The 16820-nt window shown below is 42.2% G+C and overlaps 1 protein-coding gene across 1 annotated transcript in view; it reads left to right on the forward strand.

Moving 5' to 3' along the window:
* The window catches only part of ALKBH8 (alkB homolog 8, tRNA methyltransferase), a 71936-nt gene that overhangs the window by 32931 nt on the left and 22185 nt on the right, over window positions 1-16820 (forward strand). Inside the window, exons 9-10 of the mRNA XM_060234860.1 lie at window positions 11783-11889; window positions 15641-15792. Coding sequence (XP_060090843.1) covers window positions 11783-11889; window positions 15641-15792 — 259 coding nt within the window. The remainder of the gene's footprint in view (window positions 1-11782; window positions 11890-15640; window positions 15793-16820) is intronic.

Raw genomic sequence — 16820 nt, forward strand, 5'->3', positions numbered from 1 at the left:
CTGTATTACAAAGCCGTTATCTGCCTCTGTTGCATTTCACTAATACCTCTGCTGTGGAATTCAGTGAGGAAGGCTAATTTCTTCTAGCCCGTGACGTCATTCCCCATTGTTGTAACGGTCTATTTTAAGGCTGTGGCAAATTTCAGTGAAAAGTTTTCTGCATGCAGATGAAGCTGTGGCACAGAAGAAACCAGAAGGAGGCACAATTGGTCTTTCAGGGCCTGAAAGAAGCTTCAAATTGGCAGCGCTACAGTGTAGGCGGTATCATCTCCCTTGGATGTCAGATGGCGTTCAATAATATCTCAGTTCAAAACCAAGGCCAATGAAGTTTTATACTGTTCTCTCTGTTCTGTACGCTACAGTGTCTTTTGAGCCCTGAGGTGAAATGTTGAGGCTGACAGGCCTAACTTCTTTATAGCTAGTAAGCCACTATTAATGATGTGTGTTCTGATGATCTTGGGTGCCAAAGGTGCTGTTTTCCCCCATTGTTGGTTTTGGTTTGCTTATTAAATATTGTACAATGCCTTCTCATCCTTGCCTACAAGAGGAAAAGAATTCTGAGCTGTGCAGTGTCCAGTACTGTAAGAAGGAGCTCTAGTTTTGATATGGAGGGTGTGCAGAACAGCTTTTACCACTCGGTTGAATTTGGATTTATGCAGGGCTTTTTTTGTAGCAGGAACTCCTTTGCATATTAGGACACACTCCTGATGTAGCCAATCCTCCAAGAGCTTACAGGGCTCTTAGTACAGGGCCTACTGTAAGCTCCAGGAGGATTGGCTACATCAGGGGGTATATGGCCTGATATGCAAAGAAGTTTCTGCTACAAAACAAAGTCCTGGGTTTATGTAATGTGTGAGTTGCAGGTGTGTGTATAGAGAAGGAAAAGGTGGATGATTGAAGACAGGCGTTAACTGTGTGAAACTGTCAATGCAGTAATCCTAAGAACGTTTTCTGGGAGTAAGCCCTGCTGAATAGACCTGTGTAGACCCACTATGGAAGCAATCCCTTAGCAAATCTACTAAGGATGAGTCCTATTTCATTACCAGGAGAGAGTAAGGTTCAAGCCAAGTAGCACCTTGAAGAACACAAAATTCCTCTTGACTCTGGAAATCCTATTTGTATTTAAGGTGCTGTGGGTGTTAAGTGCTGTCAGGTGGCTTCCAACCTATGGCGACCCCCATGAACTAATATCCTCCAAAAAATTCCATTGTTAACAGCCTTGCTTATGCCTTCTGAACTGGGGGTTGTGGCTTCCTTGATTAAGTAAATACATCTCATGTTGGGTCTCTGTCTTTTCCTGCTGCCTTCAACTGTTCCTAGCATTATTGTCTTTTCCAGCAACTCTTGTCTTCTCCTAATGTGACCAAAGTACAGTAGCCTCATTTTAGTCATTTTAGCTTCAAGGAAGAGTTCAGGCTTGATTTAATCTAGAATCCACTTATTTGTCTTTTTGGTGGTCCATGATAGTTGTAAAACTCTACTCCAGCACCACGTTCCAAAGGAATTTACTTTCCTCCTGTTAGCTTTCTTCACTGCCCAACATTCACACCCATTCATTGTAATAGACAATACTATGGCATGAGTTAACTTGATCTTGGTTGCCAGTGACGCATACTTATGCTTAAGAATCTTTTTTAGCTTCTTCATTGCTGCCGTTCCCAATCTCAGTTTCCTGATGTCTCGGATTCAATCTCTTGGTTGACAATGGAACCAAGTAACAGGCCAGCTTGAACAATTTGAGTTTCTTCTTCAGCAGCCTTAGAGGTGTAATTCCCTAGTAGTCATTGCTGTTCTTGATGTTCAGCTGTAGTCCTGCTTTGGCACTTTCTGCTTTAATATTCATCAGTAGTTGTTTCAAGTCTTCACTGTTTTCAGACAGTAATGTGGTTTTTATCGGCATATCTTGAATTGCTAATGTTTCTTCCTCCAGTTTTCACTAAACCTTGAATGGGCTTGAATCTTGCTCCTCCACCAGAGACCAACATGTCTGTCCCTCCAACCGCTCCTAGGAAAGTGTTCTTGAATTGCATCCTATATGCCTTGAACCCAAGATAGCCCAGTCTGCTTTCTATCTTTTGTATTGCCATAAGCATCAAGATTGATTTTTGATATTCTTCTTGACTGCGTGAAATCTGAACAGCAAAGGAGACCCACCACCGTGGAACTTCCTTCCTCTAGAGGCCCATCAGAACCTAAATACTTTATGGAAGAGCTGTAATACTCTTAAGAGATTACTTTAATTCTACTACCTGTGTTTATTGTATTTTTTCTGCTGCTTTTAGATAATTTTAAACTTTTGGTGTTAATTTTAAAAAAAAGATTTAGGATCCTGCTGGTCATAAGTTTCATAGTCCCTTTTTGCTAACGTTTTATGGGTCAGTTTAATTTGTTTTAATAGTTTTGTAAATTATTTGTTCATTTTGCTTTGATGTCAGCTGCCTTGAAATCCACAAGCCTTGAAAGTACAGGGTATAAATATTTAAAATAAATAAGAAAACTGTTATTTGATTAGCATTCAAGAGACTAAAGTTTCAACTATTACCCCCCCCCCCTTAAGCTGTTAAAATGGGATAGGATTGGGAGGTGGGGTATTTATCTTTCTAAAATTATATATATACACACACTGTTTCTCCACACACTTGGGACCCAAAGCAGCTTTTGCATTCAGAACTGGGATACACATAGGATAAATTCAGCTGAGAATGTAACATTTCACTTGTTTAAGATAATGCATTTTTCTCCTGGAAATAAAACACATCTATTTAGCTCTGAGTATGTAGAAGGAGCAATTTCAAAAGCAAACCATGCTGTGTCTTGAATTATACTTTCCTGTATTCCAGTGTTGGTTGAAGAGATAAATTTCAATTTTTGTCTTTTTTATTTCTTGCAGAGTCTACTTGCTAGAGAATGATTTTTTGGCTTTAACAGTACTTGTCTATTGAGGCCTAGATTCTAGATTCTAGACCGATGTTCGCTCTACTGAGCCAAGCAGTTCACATCCTGAGCAGAATAGAACTGCAGTAGTCTTAAACTGGACAATGGGCAGTGCAAGATCCCGCACAACTCCAGATTGCTGCTTTGCGGGGCTTCCTGTTTTAATGAGCAGCCACTCACGTGCACAACTTAGAGGGAATAGTGTCCCAGAACAAGGATATTCTTTCATAATGCCACTGTGGATAAGATGCAAAGCTACGCTAAAGGAGGTCCTTTTAATCAACCCCTTGTTAAAGGTTCATGAATAGGCAGTGCTTTCTTTTTTTTTAAGTGCTGTATGCATATACAAGTTTGCACTAATTTCCATGAATCCCCACCTCAGAACTTGGGAGAGCTCCCTGACAAGGTACCAGTAGTCGGTATTGGTGAGTAGTGCCACAAAAATAAAGCACTGCAAGTAGGTATCTGCCTGGTCACCTGTGACCCGTAAGAATTGTCTTTAGGTGGCCAGGTAGGGATTTGGAAATTGGAAAAGGGCTTTTGTGTGTGTGCGAAGGGAAGGGAGAAAAAAAAATCTTAACCCAACGAGAATTAAGAACCAAGAAATTTAAGGAAATCAGAATATAAGGGCCCAGTAGTTCTGTGTGTAAACTTGGAGCATTACCAAATACTCAAAACTAAACATATGCATTGCAAATTCAATAAAAACTAATATAGGCTAGTGTAATAGCCTCATTTCAGAATAAAATTGCAAGTTAATCTCAAAGATAGACTATTATTGACACTGACCCAAATGCATTTTGGTCAATTGGCCTTCCACAGTGGTCAAGCAATATTGTTGCAGAGTGGCTCCAGACATTACAATAATACAGTAATTTCTTAAACCTGGACCGCAAGGTGAGATTGCTTTATAATCATAATCTTCAACCTAAGGCAGAGATATAAATCAGAGGCCTCATTCTAGATAACTTGCTGCCATGGTCAGGTATACGTCTCTTGAATAATGATGAAGCCTGAGCCAATAGTAATGTAATAGTGCCACTATTACATTATTATTGGCTCCAGACTGTATCTAATTTTTTTTTACCAGGAGAGAAAGTCACACAATTGAACTAGCAACTTTTAAAGAGCTGTTTTAGTATAATCTTCGCAGTGCTAGAATCAGCAAATGAGTTCAGCAACTATGAACAAACCATTATCCAACACATGACACTGTCTTATGCCAAGTTCAGTCTTATCTGCTCTGAGTGACTTCACAGAATCTCAGGCTGAGGTCTTTCACATCTTTTGTGATACTTGATCTGTTTAGCTGGAGATGTTTGGGATTGAACCTCAGACTTTCTGCATACAAAACAGATGCTTTGCTTCTGAAACATTCTGTTGCTGCTAACATTCAGGATCACCTAATACATTTGATTAGTGGCACATTTGGGGAAGACACAAGAAAATACCTCTTCACACAAACCATAATGAAAATCAAATTCACTACCACAAAATATGGCAATAGCCACTAGTTGTCATTTTCAGTATGTGTTTAGATTCCATAGGTCTTTCAGTAGCAATTAAGTGTTGTAGTTAAATAGAACATACTATGTAGAAGATGATGATGATATTGGATTTATATTCCACTTTCCACTCCGAATCTCAGAGCAGCTCACATTCTTCTTTATCTTCCTCCCCTACGATAGACACCTTGTGAGGTGAGTGTGGCTGAGAGGGCTCTCACAGCAGCTGCCCTTTTAAGAAAAACCTCTACCAGAGTAGTGGCTGACTCAAGGCCATTCCAGCAGGTGCAAGCGGAGGAATAGGGAATCAAACCTGGTTCTCCCTGATAACAGTCCACACACTTAACCACTACACCAAACTGGCTCTCATGTACAGAACTCATGTTCAGTTCATGGTGTTTGGGGCGCGGGCAGAGTGGAAGGGCTTCTAGTCCCACTTGTGAACGTTGGGGGGGGGTTGACCACTGTATGACACAGAGTGTTGGACTGGATGGGCCATTGGCCTGATCCAACATGGCTTCTCTTATGTTCTTATGTACAGAAGCAAACAATTGAATCCTGGGAACCACAAGCTCAGGGCTGCTGTAGAGGCACATTTCTCCCATCTTCATGTTCCCCTGGCATCCCACTACGATCCTTGAAAAGGTGATGCTGGGTGTCACAGGATCCTTGGGGACCAATTGCACATGGCAATAAAAAATTCCATAATGGAGGGTGATTCTTGTAAATTCCTCCTGCTCTCCTTTCACAAACAGAAGTGATCTGTGGAGAAAATTTCTCACTGGCAGAAGAGCAAGGGACAATTTTTGCCTGATTCCTTCTCCTTAGTAGAGTTTCCTATGCTTCAGAGTACTCTCTCCAAAAGGGTCCCTCACCAACTTCCAGCTTTGCCTGGATGAGTATGCAGGGGGCTGTTTGCTCAAAGAGGAGTTGGGGTTGACCCACCTCCTGCTTGCAGTTCATGAGATCTAGCTCCATATATTTCTGGCTGGTTGTCTGCACAAATGAAGACTTTCACCTGCTTATAACACAGTCTTCCTGGGTGATTCTGTTGGAATGAGAATGCTGGACTAGATGCATTACTTGTTTTGATCCAGGAAAATTGTTCTTGTGTTCCAGCATGCTCAAAGGGTCTGATCCAGAGAGAGGCTATTCCATAGTTGCCAGCGGTGCCACACTTGCCCCCTCGGGTTGCCAACTTCTCGGTGAGGCCTGGAGTTCTTAGACTACAGAGATCTCTGGACTACAGAGATCAGTTCCCCTGAAGGAAATGGAAGCTTCAGAGGGCAGACTCTATGCCCTCTTATTCCTGCTGAGCTCGTTCGCCTCCCCAAATTCCACCCTCCCCAGAAATTATCCCTGAATATCCTGAAATATCCCAAGCCACAGCTGGCAACCCTATTTTCCCCTCCCCTTCCCCCACAGTGCTGAATTTATGAGTTCTAGGCATGTTCCGATATTGCTGAATCCTCAAAAGGCATTAGCAAAATCCTCAAAAGACATAAACAAAATGAAGACTAAACAGAATTATATACTTGTTGTTCATAGAGAGAAGGGAGGGGGGAGCTGAGGAAACTGCTGGAGCCTTTTGTAAGAAGATGAGCGTGGGCAGCTGGTGAAATTTAATAAACTAGGCAATGCTGGAAGCCTAACTGAATCCTTGACTTCGTAATCACGGAAGGTGCTCACAGCCAGCATTACTTTTCCTGGAGGGATTAAGTCCTAGCTACACCAGTCAGCGTGAGAGATCAGGATGCAATGAAAACTGTTAAACTCTCACCCTTAGGAGCTGGAGGTTCTCTGTTGCAGACCTGCAATAATGAATCCTTTGTGGCTTATGGCAGGCAAGCTCTGATTCCAAATAAGCAAGTGGAAAAGAGGAGCAGGGAAAGATTCTGGCTGACGCGGTGGGCATTTCAGATGGATGATAAAACAGCAAGCCGTGTCTTTTAAAACATGGGAAGTTTCCATTGAGTATTTGTCATGTGATAGCAGCTACTCACTCTCCCAGGTGGGCATCATGCTGTCCAATCAAAAGTATAGGATTTATCCCGGGATAAAACAAAATTTTATGTGTTTATTTTTTATTTATGTTCATTTTCTCAATGGGACTCAAAACTATTAAGTGTAAATAAATGCAATCAATTGGATGACTGGGGTGTAATAGTTGGGATGGGGTCATGACTTAGTGGTAGAATGTCTCTCATGCATGCAGAAGGTCCTAGGTTCAGTTCCCAGCATTTCCAGCTAAAATGATTGGGCAATAGGTCTTGCTCCTCTTTGTCTCTGAAAAGGAAATATGAAAACATTTTCAGCAGCCCAGCTTTGGCTGACTTCGTTGCTCTTCACTTATGTCATTCTGGATACATTTTTCCTAATCTAGTCCCACCATACTTGTCCATGTTTGTACTGGTTTCTCTCTACTAGCATGCTTTGCTCCCTTCCAACAGATGGTTTGTTCCCTTTCAGCCAGGTATACTTTAATTTATACATTCATTCACCACCAGGGGTTCCCCATTTCCGTATTCTTGAGGGATGCTCTGTTCTTCAGATAGTCTTCCGGTAAAGGAGTGAGGGGTGGGTACACCAGAGGTCCCTAACCCTGTTGAATCTATGGCCACTTTTAAAATTTTGAGAAAGGGGAGTAGGCATTGCCATAAAGTAGCATTCTTGGATGATGGGGCAGTCATAATACACTGGGAAGTTTTGAGCCCATTGTCCTCCTATGATGGGGGCAGCTGTTTCTGTAAAGGTGTGTCCTGCAGACTCAAAGATGGTTTCTCCTGGAGTCTTCTGAAGCATCACCTGCTCCATTGAAGTGAAGGAAAAGCAAGACTGGCACAAAGCTTTGGGGAAGAGAGGTTTTGGAGAAGAAGGCAGTGGGCTTTACGGTACCCACTGGCACTGTGTTAGGGATTACTGTTCTACATGCTCTGATTCCTTTGTATCTGGCCAGGTTATATTACAAAATCACCACCACTCAGCTGAAACGGCTGCATTGTTGTTGAGTCACGTGTATTTGGAGATAGCCAATGCACAGCACATAAAACCAAAGCGTATCATTAAAATCTAGAATATGTCCATCTTTCTTTTCTTGATACTGTGTGCAAAATTAAGCAGCACCTTGACTTAAATGCGGCAAAACTGCAGGGGGTGAGGTGGGATGGGATGGGGGAAGCAGATGAAATTGCCTCCATGGCCACATCCAACCTGATAGCCCCTCATTGCCTTTTCTTGAGCAACTTTTAGAAACTTTTTAATGCATCAGAGTGAGGCCAAGTTAGTCTGCACTAGAAAGCTTTGACAGAAGGGAGGTCTGATGAAGGGAGCTTCGTCTGTCAAGCTTCTATCCCCTCAAATCTTGTTGGTCTGTAAAGTGCTAACTGGACTCAAATCTAGCTGTTCTTTATGTATGTGCGTTCTGTTCTCTTTTTTGCACCTTTGAAGAGTTACATTCAAAATCCGTTTAATGGTATCTTGCTTTTCTGCAGCTTCTGTTTTTGGCCTCTGTAAGCTTTTGAGCTGTTCAGATCTACCTGATGAAGAATTGTTTATAATAACCTAGAAGTGGATGTATTTCTATGCTCTTAGAACTTGGCCCAGTTAAGAGTATCATTTTATGGGCAATTACATCTCTCTCTCTCTCTCTCTCTTTTTTTGCAAATTGACATGGCATCTCTTCTTCTCTGTGCCAACGTAACAGCAGCTATTAATGCTGCTAAACAGTGACTCACTTTATATAGCCTCTTCTAACAATAATTTCCCTGCTGTCTCTTTTGTGCCCGCCAAATGTAATTTCAGCTGTGCACAGAACTTTTATACCTTTTTATACCTTTAAGAAATGCCCTTTTCTCCCACCCACCCCTGTTCTTCATCATCCCCCTGCCACATTAGTTTGTCTTATGCAACTGGACCAGCGTTCAGGATGCTGGTGCTTGCTTTGATGTCTCTGCATTTTCAGAAATAGTTTCACGTATCCCCTCATCATGAACGTCCCATCCAACGTCATGTTTACACCAAGGAGCATTATTATTAGTTTCATCCATTTCTCTCGCACTTTCAGGGGAGTGGCGGGGGGGGGTGAGCCTGTGTACGCCCCCTCCCTTTCCATATAGTTTCAGAGAAATATTATAAAGGGTTGTATGTGATTGAAAACATCCCCCTCAGCAGTTCCCTCCCACTCCCTTTTTAAAATTATTGACTGTGCGTCCTGGTGAGGCACACCATAGGCGAGCTGGAAATTTGATCTTTATTGACTTTGCCACCTCTGAGAATAAAGAAAATGGGTAAAAAACGAAAATAGTAATTGGAAATAGCTCCTGTGGAGGAAAGCTGTCATGAGGTGGATTGATTTGGCTGTGGCAGAAGTAGCACTATTGATTGCGAGTCTGTAGTGAATTTTTTTTAAAAAAAAAGAGGTCCAGAAACCTTAATCTGCCTTTGTGTCTGTGGGCGTGTGAGGGAGAGTGAGACAAAGAAGTGGCAATTTGGAGTGTTCAGCTAGGAGAAAGACTTACAAAGAACTTTAGGGACTTGTTATCACTCCTCCTTCAGCAATGGCCTTGGGGGGTGGGGGGTGGGCAGGGAGGTTGGGTAGGAATAGAATTCTTCCAAATCACAGCAGGGTTAATTTTTCTAATTATTGTACTGCAAAGAATAATAAGAAATTAAAGTGTTTTTTAAAAAAGAAACTCTTCAGGATAACATTATCTGGGGAAGCAAACCTCTTGCAGGTGTGGAAATTGTAGGCACTAACAAAGCATTGTGTGTGTCAGTTGCGAGCCAGACACTGAAAATATCCAACTTTGTGAAGTGCCCCCTTCAGATTTTTCTCAGAGAGAGAAGCAGTGTTTGATCTGTGTGAGGCAGCCTTAGTCTTCCAGCCAAAATCAGCATCCCACTAGCAGGTTGATAAATCTCTTGTTTTGCAGATCAAACACAGGTATTGGACCATAGGCCCCTTAAGTAGTGCAAGTGTACTGTTTGAAAGAGAAGTGCTATGCCATGATTGTTTCTTCTCATAAAGTAGCTCCTTGGATTTGGGCCTCAAAATGTTTAACAGACAGTCACTCGGAAGCTGAAGCTCTGATGTGAACAAAAATATTTAATTCATTTATACTCCGCCTTAATAGCACATAAAGTGTAGCATTTCTTTCTCCTCATAGCTGCCATTTATCAGCAACTTTTTGTGATGCCCACTAAGTATCTGGCATTATGTTTTAATTTGCCCCCTAAATCTGAGTTTGGAGGCTCTTGTCATGCTTTTGTAGCATATGCGCTGTTGTAGGGTTTTCAGTTCTGGCTTGGGAAATTCCTGGAGATTTTGTGTGTGAGGGAACCTTGGAAGAGTGAGGTTTGGGGAAGGCAGGGTCTTCACTGGGGTATAATACCATAGAGTTCACCCTTTTTCTTCCGGGGAACTGATCGCCAGTCTGAAGATCAATTAGAATTCTGGGAGATCTCCAGGCTTAACCTGGAGGTTGGCAACTGTACCATGTCGTCTTCTCCACTTTCCTATTCAGACAGGTTTTTCTGGGAGATTGTTATTTAGCTTTTGTTAGTTGTGTTTTGAGGCTAAACTGCAGCTAACTAAACACTGTATCTGACTAAAGTGAAACTATTTTGGGGGGTAGAATGGTGGGAACAATCAAGACCTTGTGTATGTGTAGCAGTATCCTTTAATGCAGGGGTGTCAAACATGTGGCCTGGGGGCTGAATCAGGCCCCCAGAGGGCTCCTATCAGGCCCCTGAGCAACTGGCTGTCATCTACTGTCTTCTCCCTCTCTCTTGCTTCTTTCTGCATAACAGCTTGCTTTACAAGGCTTGCTCAATTGCACAGGAACTAGAGAGCAAAACCTCTATTTTCTCCTTTGGGGAGGAAGGGGGGAGACAGAGCTTGCTTTGCCAGGCTTGCTCAATCACACAGCAGAGCTACTGAGCCATGACTCTCTTCCTTCTATTGGCTGAGGCTCCTCCCCCTTCTGGTCCCCTGGAGAAGGAAGGAAAGAGCCAGAGCTTCCTTTGCCTGGTCCCCTGGATCTCATGGAAGAAATACGAAGAAAGCACCTTTGAGATCGAGTGCTAATGTTTTAAGCATGTTTTATTTCTAAGGTTTTTTTTAAAAAAAAATTCTTTAATTGTGTTTGTATCCTTTATAAAGCTTATATCTCTGCTATCTAATCTTAAATAGGAACACATGTGGCCCGGCCCTACAAGGTCTTATTTGTCAGATCCGGCCCTCATAATAAATGAGTTTGACACCCCTGCTGTAACGAATGTTTTATGTAATCTGTTCCTTAAGATTCTGTTTAATGTACTTCTGCAGTTCTTGATTGTCTGTTTCCCGATTACATGTTGACACTACAGCACCCATAAGTTATGGGGAGCCTCTTACCTTGATTAATCTCTTACCATATCCTCTTTTTTATGTCCTCCTTTGGCTGTTAGTTACATCTCTGAAAAGACTATCAGTTTACTGAGATCAGTATTGTCTACTCTGACTTGCAGTGACTGTACTGGGTTTTCATATCTTTCATATCACCCACTGCCTGTTAATTTTAACTGGAAACACCAGGGATTGAACCTGGGAGAGTCTGAGATCCACTGAGTGACAGCCTTCCCCCCAATCTTGTTTTGCTTTGCTTCAGGTTCAGACTGATGTCTGTTCTCTCCTGAAACCCTTTTTGTTTCATGATGTTAAACTTACCCCTTCCTGTCTTCCTTTTCCCCAGTAATACCAGACTTGCTGGCTGCTTGGTGACTTCTCATGTTGTATGCTTAATACTTCTCACTGCCTCATTCAGTGAAAGCATCTTCCTAGTTCTCCTTGTTCTTTTGAAAATGGTATTAGTGAAAGTTACTATCCAAATATCCAAGAAGGGGTTAGAGTTGCATTGTAGCTTCAGAGTACACCCTGGAGGGGACCTTGCTGGGCTATCCTGTCATCTGGAGTCTCCCCAAAAGTCTTTGCTATGTGTCAGGAAGGTGTGTGTAATCTTTCTTTATTTTGATTAAAATGCTTATCTTATATGAGTGACAGGCTGCTCCAAGTAATCTGATTGGTTAGCAAGAACAGTTGTTGGAGAGCTCTCTCAGCCCCACCTACCTCTCATGGTCTTTGTTGTGGGGAGAGGAAAGGAAGGAGATTGTAAGCCACTATGAGACTCTGAGCGAAGGGCATATTATAAATCCAGTCTCCTCCACTTCCCTTTCCTGCTGGCCTTGGTGGCTCAAGGCAGCATGTACAAGCCAGCCGAGCTTTTGAGTGAACACAAAAAATTTAGATCTTTGGTACATATTGCTAACTGCAAGGGATGCTGGCTTATTCTATCCTTTATTTGCAGATTGTGATGGACTTTAAGCATCCAGATGGACAGCCAGTGGCGGTGATGCTGCCTCAACGCAGTTTACTTGTGATGAGTGGAGAGTCCAGGTACCTTTGGACACATGGGTAGGTGTTGAAGTTCACCTATTAATTATATTGCATACCTAAAACCAGTGAAGAAGCAGAATGACGACCATCTTCCCCTGCTGTTTGTTAGGAGAAGCTGGTGTGTTTGTTTCTGGTTTATCCTTATTAGTTGGTTTGTTTAGATATACCCTACTGTTCTCCCCTGTGGGGGCCCCAAGTGGCTCACATCATCGTTTGTCCCTTCTCCAGGTTACCCTCACAGCAACAGCCATGTGAGGAAGGTTAAACTGAGAGTGACAGGTCCAAGACCACACAGTGAGTTTCCATAACAGAGTAGAGAGCTGGATTTCCCAGGTCCTTGTCCTAGCGCTCTTACACTGTGCTGGTGTAAGCAGATGACATGGATCTGTGTGGCTCTTTGCAAAGCAATGCTAGTGAAAAAAGGAAGGATTTTGTCTATACATTGCAGAGCTTGCAAAGTTTAAATGCTGATGACAGTGAAGGCAAGATGAAAGCAAGAGAAACAAGGAAAGAATATGTACAGATACAATTGCATGTAACTTGGGGCTCAGTTTCTGTAGGGATCAGGACTAAAGAGGCTCCAAAGAAAATGGGGATTTTGAGGAAGGGAGACTGATGTTGTGGCAGTGATGTGGGGATGAACGCCAGCTATGGGAGGTGTCAAGGGAGAGGTGGTGGAGTTGTAGGCCTTTAAAGGAAACAGGAGTGATAGAGCTGGAGGAGCGATCATCACTGGTAGGAATATTTTGGGCTATGAGGAGGCCCTCTCCTGACTCTGACGATAGGATAGTCCAGCTTGGACTTGAAAACACAAGCATTTGAAAACTGATTAGAAGCGTGAGATCTTGCAGAGATGAAAAGGGTGTTGTGACAAACTGCACTTTTTAAAAACTCGGAAGTGCTGTACAAACAGTTAAACGACTATGAAGGGTTGATTCCTCACAGAGCCAGAAAGCCTTGAGTGATAGGCTGCTCCAAGCAATCTGATTGGTTAATATCAGCTGAGCAGGGAAAGAGTTCTGAACTGGATGCTGAGGAGGAGAATTCATTTGGAATTCATCCCTGACTGAGAGCAGTTTAATATACAGACAGGAGAAATGGGGAAAGTTGGCAAGGACCATTGGGTAGATAAATGGAGACTCCCATTTGAGCCAAGGAAAGGGGACAGATCTTCTAGCGAGAGAGAAGAAATTTCCCTACCCAGTTTAAACAAGAAGATTTCTCTGAACAGTAGTGAGATCCCTGGTCTGGTGTGGTTAGAAACTGCCCTTAGAGACCTTAAGAGTTAGTTTAAAAACTCAAGATGAGTACTGTTGTTCCAAGAGAAAGGGGTTTGGTACTGGATAGTGTCCCAGCCTTCTCGAAACAAAAAGAGTTGGAGATTACTGAGAGAACCTGTACTGAAGCGTTTGGGGGAAAGACTAGAACAGAAGCCTCTCAACATAAAGATTTAAGTCATCATGAAAAGCTTAAGAAACTCTCATTAGCCTGAAATATAAGAATTAAAGTCTGTGCATGTACTGGTTTTGTCTCAGAGTAAACTATACTGAGTTACCTCAGAAATTTTATCCCTGATTTCATCTGATCTTTCCCCTCTAAGTTGAATAAAATATTTTGTTAATTTGGAATATAAAAACATCTCAAGTGTCATTTAAGTTGTATAAGTTAAAGGCGAGGGGCTCCCATTCTTTTCTTCAGGTTCCTGGGCTGAGCAAACAGCAAAAATATTATACTGTGACAGGATTGGACAGCCAGAAGAAAACAAATAAGTAGGGTGGCTCAGTCACAAAAAAGGGAAAGAAAAATGGAGGGAAAAATCTTGCCTCTGAGAGAGGGAAGTGGATGGGGATGTCGTAGGTGTGTATGTGTTTTGGCTTCATAATATTATTTGTCTTGCTGTAGTATATTCTGACAGTTCTGAATTTTAGCTCACCAGCCAAGAAGTCAATAACAGACTGACTGCTTGTCTTGCTGGGAGTCAGGTTCTGATGACTTTGAAGCCAGCAGTTCTGGGGGAATTTCAATGCAGGCTTCTTCATCAGAACACATTTTTTTTTCTTCCTGAGGCAAATTCTGCATTAATGTCACTGATCATTGAAGAAAAGGCTCAGTATGAGCCGACTTGGAATTCTGCAGGATTTCCCAGAGGAATCTGAATGACTCTACGCTTCTCTTTAAAAAAAAAAAAAAAAGGATAAGACTGCATGAGAAAATGGGTTTCTGCTGCTCTCTCTCTCTTCATCGCCTTTTAAAATTTAATGGCTTCCTTTCTTGTTGCCATTTTTAAAGTGAAAAATCTGTTTTTGGTGGAAGTGTTCATTCATTTGTGACATTAATGTTCCACCCTTCCTCCAAGGAGCTCTTGACTGATGTACGTATGTGGATGAAATGTATCTGCTGTTTTCCTCACAAACCACCCTATGAGGGAGGTTACATTAAGAGTATGAGTGGCGCAAAGTCATCTAGTAAGCTTCAAAACCCAAGCAGGGATTTGAACCCAGGTTTTCAACTGTATACCTCTAACTACAACAAAGTTCATGCGTCAGAAACTTATTTTTATCGTGTGGGCCATTCCCAACCACTGTACAGCATGTTTCTTGTGTGCACAAGCTTGAAAAAACGTTATATGTACACACTTCAAATATATAATGTGGCCTGTAAAATTTACCACATCTCTGTCTGAATTCTGTTCCATTGAACAGCTCTGGGCTAACGGGCTATATAATTATTGTCAATACTAAAGAATGATCTCTGAGCACAGGGGTGACACCTCCATTTTCACCATTTCATAGATGACAGTGAGAAAGCACGGGCCCTTGTGCTCACATCGGAGCATGCACATTAGATCAAGGCAGCTGTTAGTTTTGATCAGATACACTGAGAGCTGGATAAAATTTGCATTGGGGGCCAGATCTGTCTCACAAATTGCAAGTAATAAAACAGAAGAAAAAAACCAAAATAGAAGTCTGATGGCTCATAAAAGACTAAGGGCATTTATAGCCATGTGATTTTTTAAAAAATAAAAGTTCACAGAAATTTATGCCTGGAGTAAATGTTATTAGTCTTTAAGGAGGAAAAGAGGAAGACCCAACATAAGGTGAGTTGATTCAGTCAGGGAAGCCGCAGCCCTCAGTTTGCAAGACCTGAGCAAGGCTGTTAATGATAGGATGTTTTGGAGGTCATTAATTCATAAATGACTTGATGGCACTTAACACAAACTTACATGGCTGCTTCTCTGAAATTATTATATAAGGTTGCAGGTACATCTGCATATGTTTCACCTTTCTTGCCAGCGGTAGGGATAACTATCCATGTTGATGTCTATCCAGTTTAAGCATGAAATGAAAGTCTGAAAATAATCTGGTTCATCCATATAAATATTAGGTGGCACCAAAAATGCTGTAATGTCAGTTGTGTCTTGAACAATTGACAATAGATATTTAGGTCCCATTATTTCACAGAATTTGAAAGCGCTGTTTCATTCATGAAGCTTCCTTCTGTTGAGTCAGGGTGTTGGTCCATCTAGCTCAGTACTGTCTGCTCTGGCACCGGCTCTCCATGATCTCTGGCAGGCAGGGGTCTTCAGCAACTGCAACATTCAGTCCTGTAATTGGTGATGCCAGGGTTTGAATCGGGATCCTTTTGCATGCAAAGCAGATGCCCAGCCACTTATCCACAGTCATTGCCTGAAATATAGTTAAATTACAATGAGCTTTGTAAGCAAATGTAAGAACTCCACCTAAAACCTAGTCATTGTTTTATGTTTAAGCATCACGCCTAGGAAGTTTGATATTGTTAAAGCATCTGAAGGATGGAAGGGGGGAACTGTCTCTGCGGACATTGGAGATTTAACTTTAAACAAAAGAGGGAAAAGGACATCTTTTACATTCCGAAAAGTGAGGAGAAGTCCTTGCAATTGTGGTAAGTTTTTGGATCTCTGGAGTAACTCAGATTAAATTTTGTGTGAATCATGTAGAGAAGTATTGAGCTGTAACCACATTTGGAAATGCATAGCGCAGCTGTAAAGTTCTGAGTTGTTAGCTGCTTTCCAGCAAACCATGGTTTGCAAATTAGAAGATAGCCTCAGAAATGTGTGGGTCCCTCTCCCTTCCTGGCCACCCTCTCTGGAGTAAAAATTATCCTTTCTTAAGGGGCTTATGGTTACAAATAAGTATTTACTATAGTTAGTGTTGGTGCCTAATGCTGATAAAAGGGGACAGGTAGGAATTTGCCCCGGAGTGACTAGAAAGGCATGTGTATTTGAAGCTGGCTCCCAATTTGCAAAATATGAATTTCTGGAAGGCCTTGTTGTAACACTACTTGGTGCCTTTGTGCCTAATTGTACCAATTTGTTGCTTGCGCTGGAACTCATAAGATTATCAAAGGTCAGGTAATTTAATCAGTAAAATGTGCTGCTAATTATTGAAATTATGGCCTTTTTTGCAAGTACATTTACTGTGATCCTGTCTTTTCAAGCTTGACTCAGTGATTTCACGTTCTGTTGGTAGCCCCTTGCACCTCTTGGTTTCTCTGGAAGGTTTCCCTGGACCAGGAAATGGTGGTGGGAAGGGAGGAGCTGAAAAACTCCTATGTGCACATGGAATCATCACCAGTATATGTCCACATAGCACCACCTGGATCCTCTTGTGGTGCCTCCATTTAAGGTGGTGGATAAGGCATAAAATTGCCGAAGAAGAAGGAGAAGACCATAGATTTACACCCCACCCTTCTCTCTGAATGAGCCCCGTGGTGCAGAGTGGTAAAGCTGCAGTACTGCAGTTGGAGCCCTCTGCTCACAACCTGAGTTTGATCCCAGCGGAAGCTGGTTCAGGTAGTTGGCTCCAGGTTGACTCAGCCTTCCATCCTTCCGAGGTCGGTAAAATGAGTACCCAGCTTGCTGGGGGGGGGGAAAGTGAAGTTGACTGGGGAAGGCAGTGGCAAACCACCCC

The sequence above is a fragment of the Heteronotia binoei genome, chromosome 3 (assembly GCF_032191835.1).
Source record: "Heteronotia binoei isolate CCM8104 ecotype False Entrance Well chromosome 3, APGP_CSIRO_Hbin_v1, whole genome shotgun sequence".
Classification (NCBI taxonomy): domain Eukaryota; kingdom Metazoa; phylum Chordata; class Lepidosauria; order Squamata; family Gekkonidae; genus Heteronotia; species Heteronotia binoei.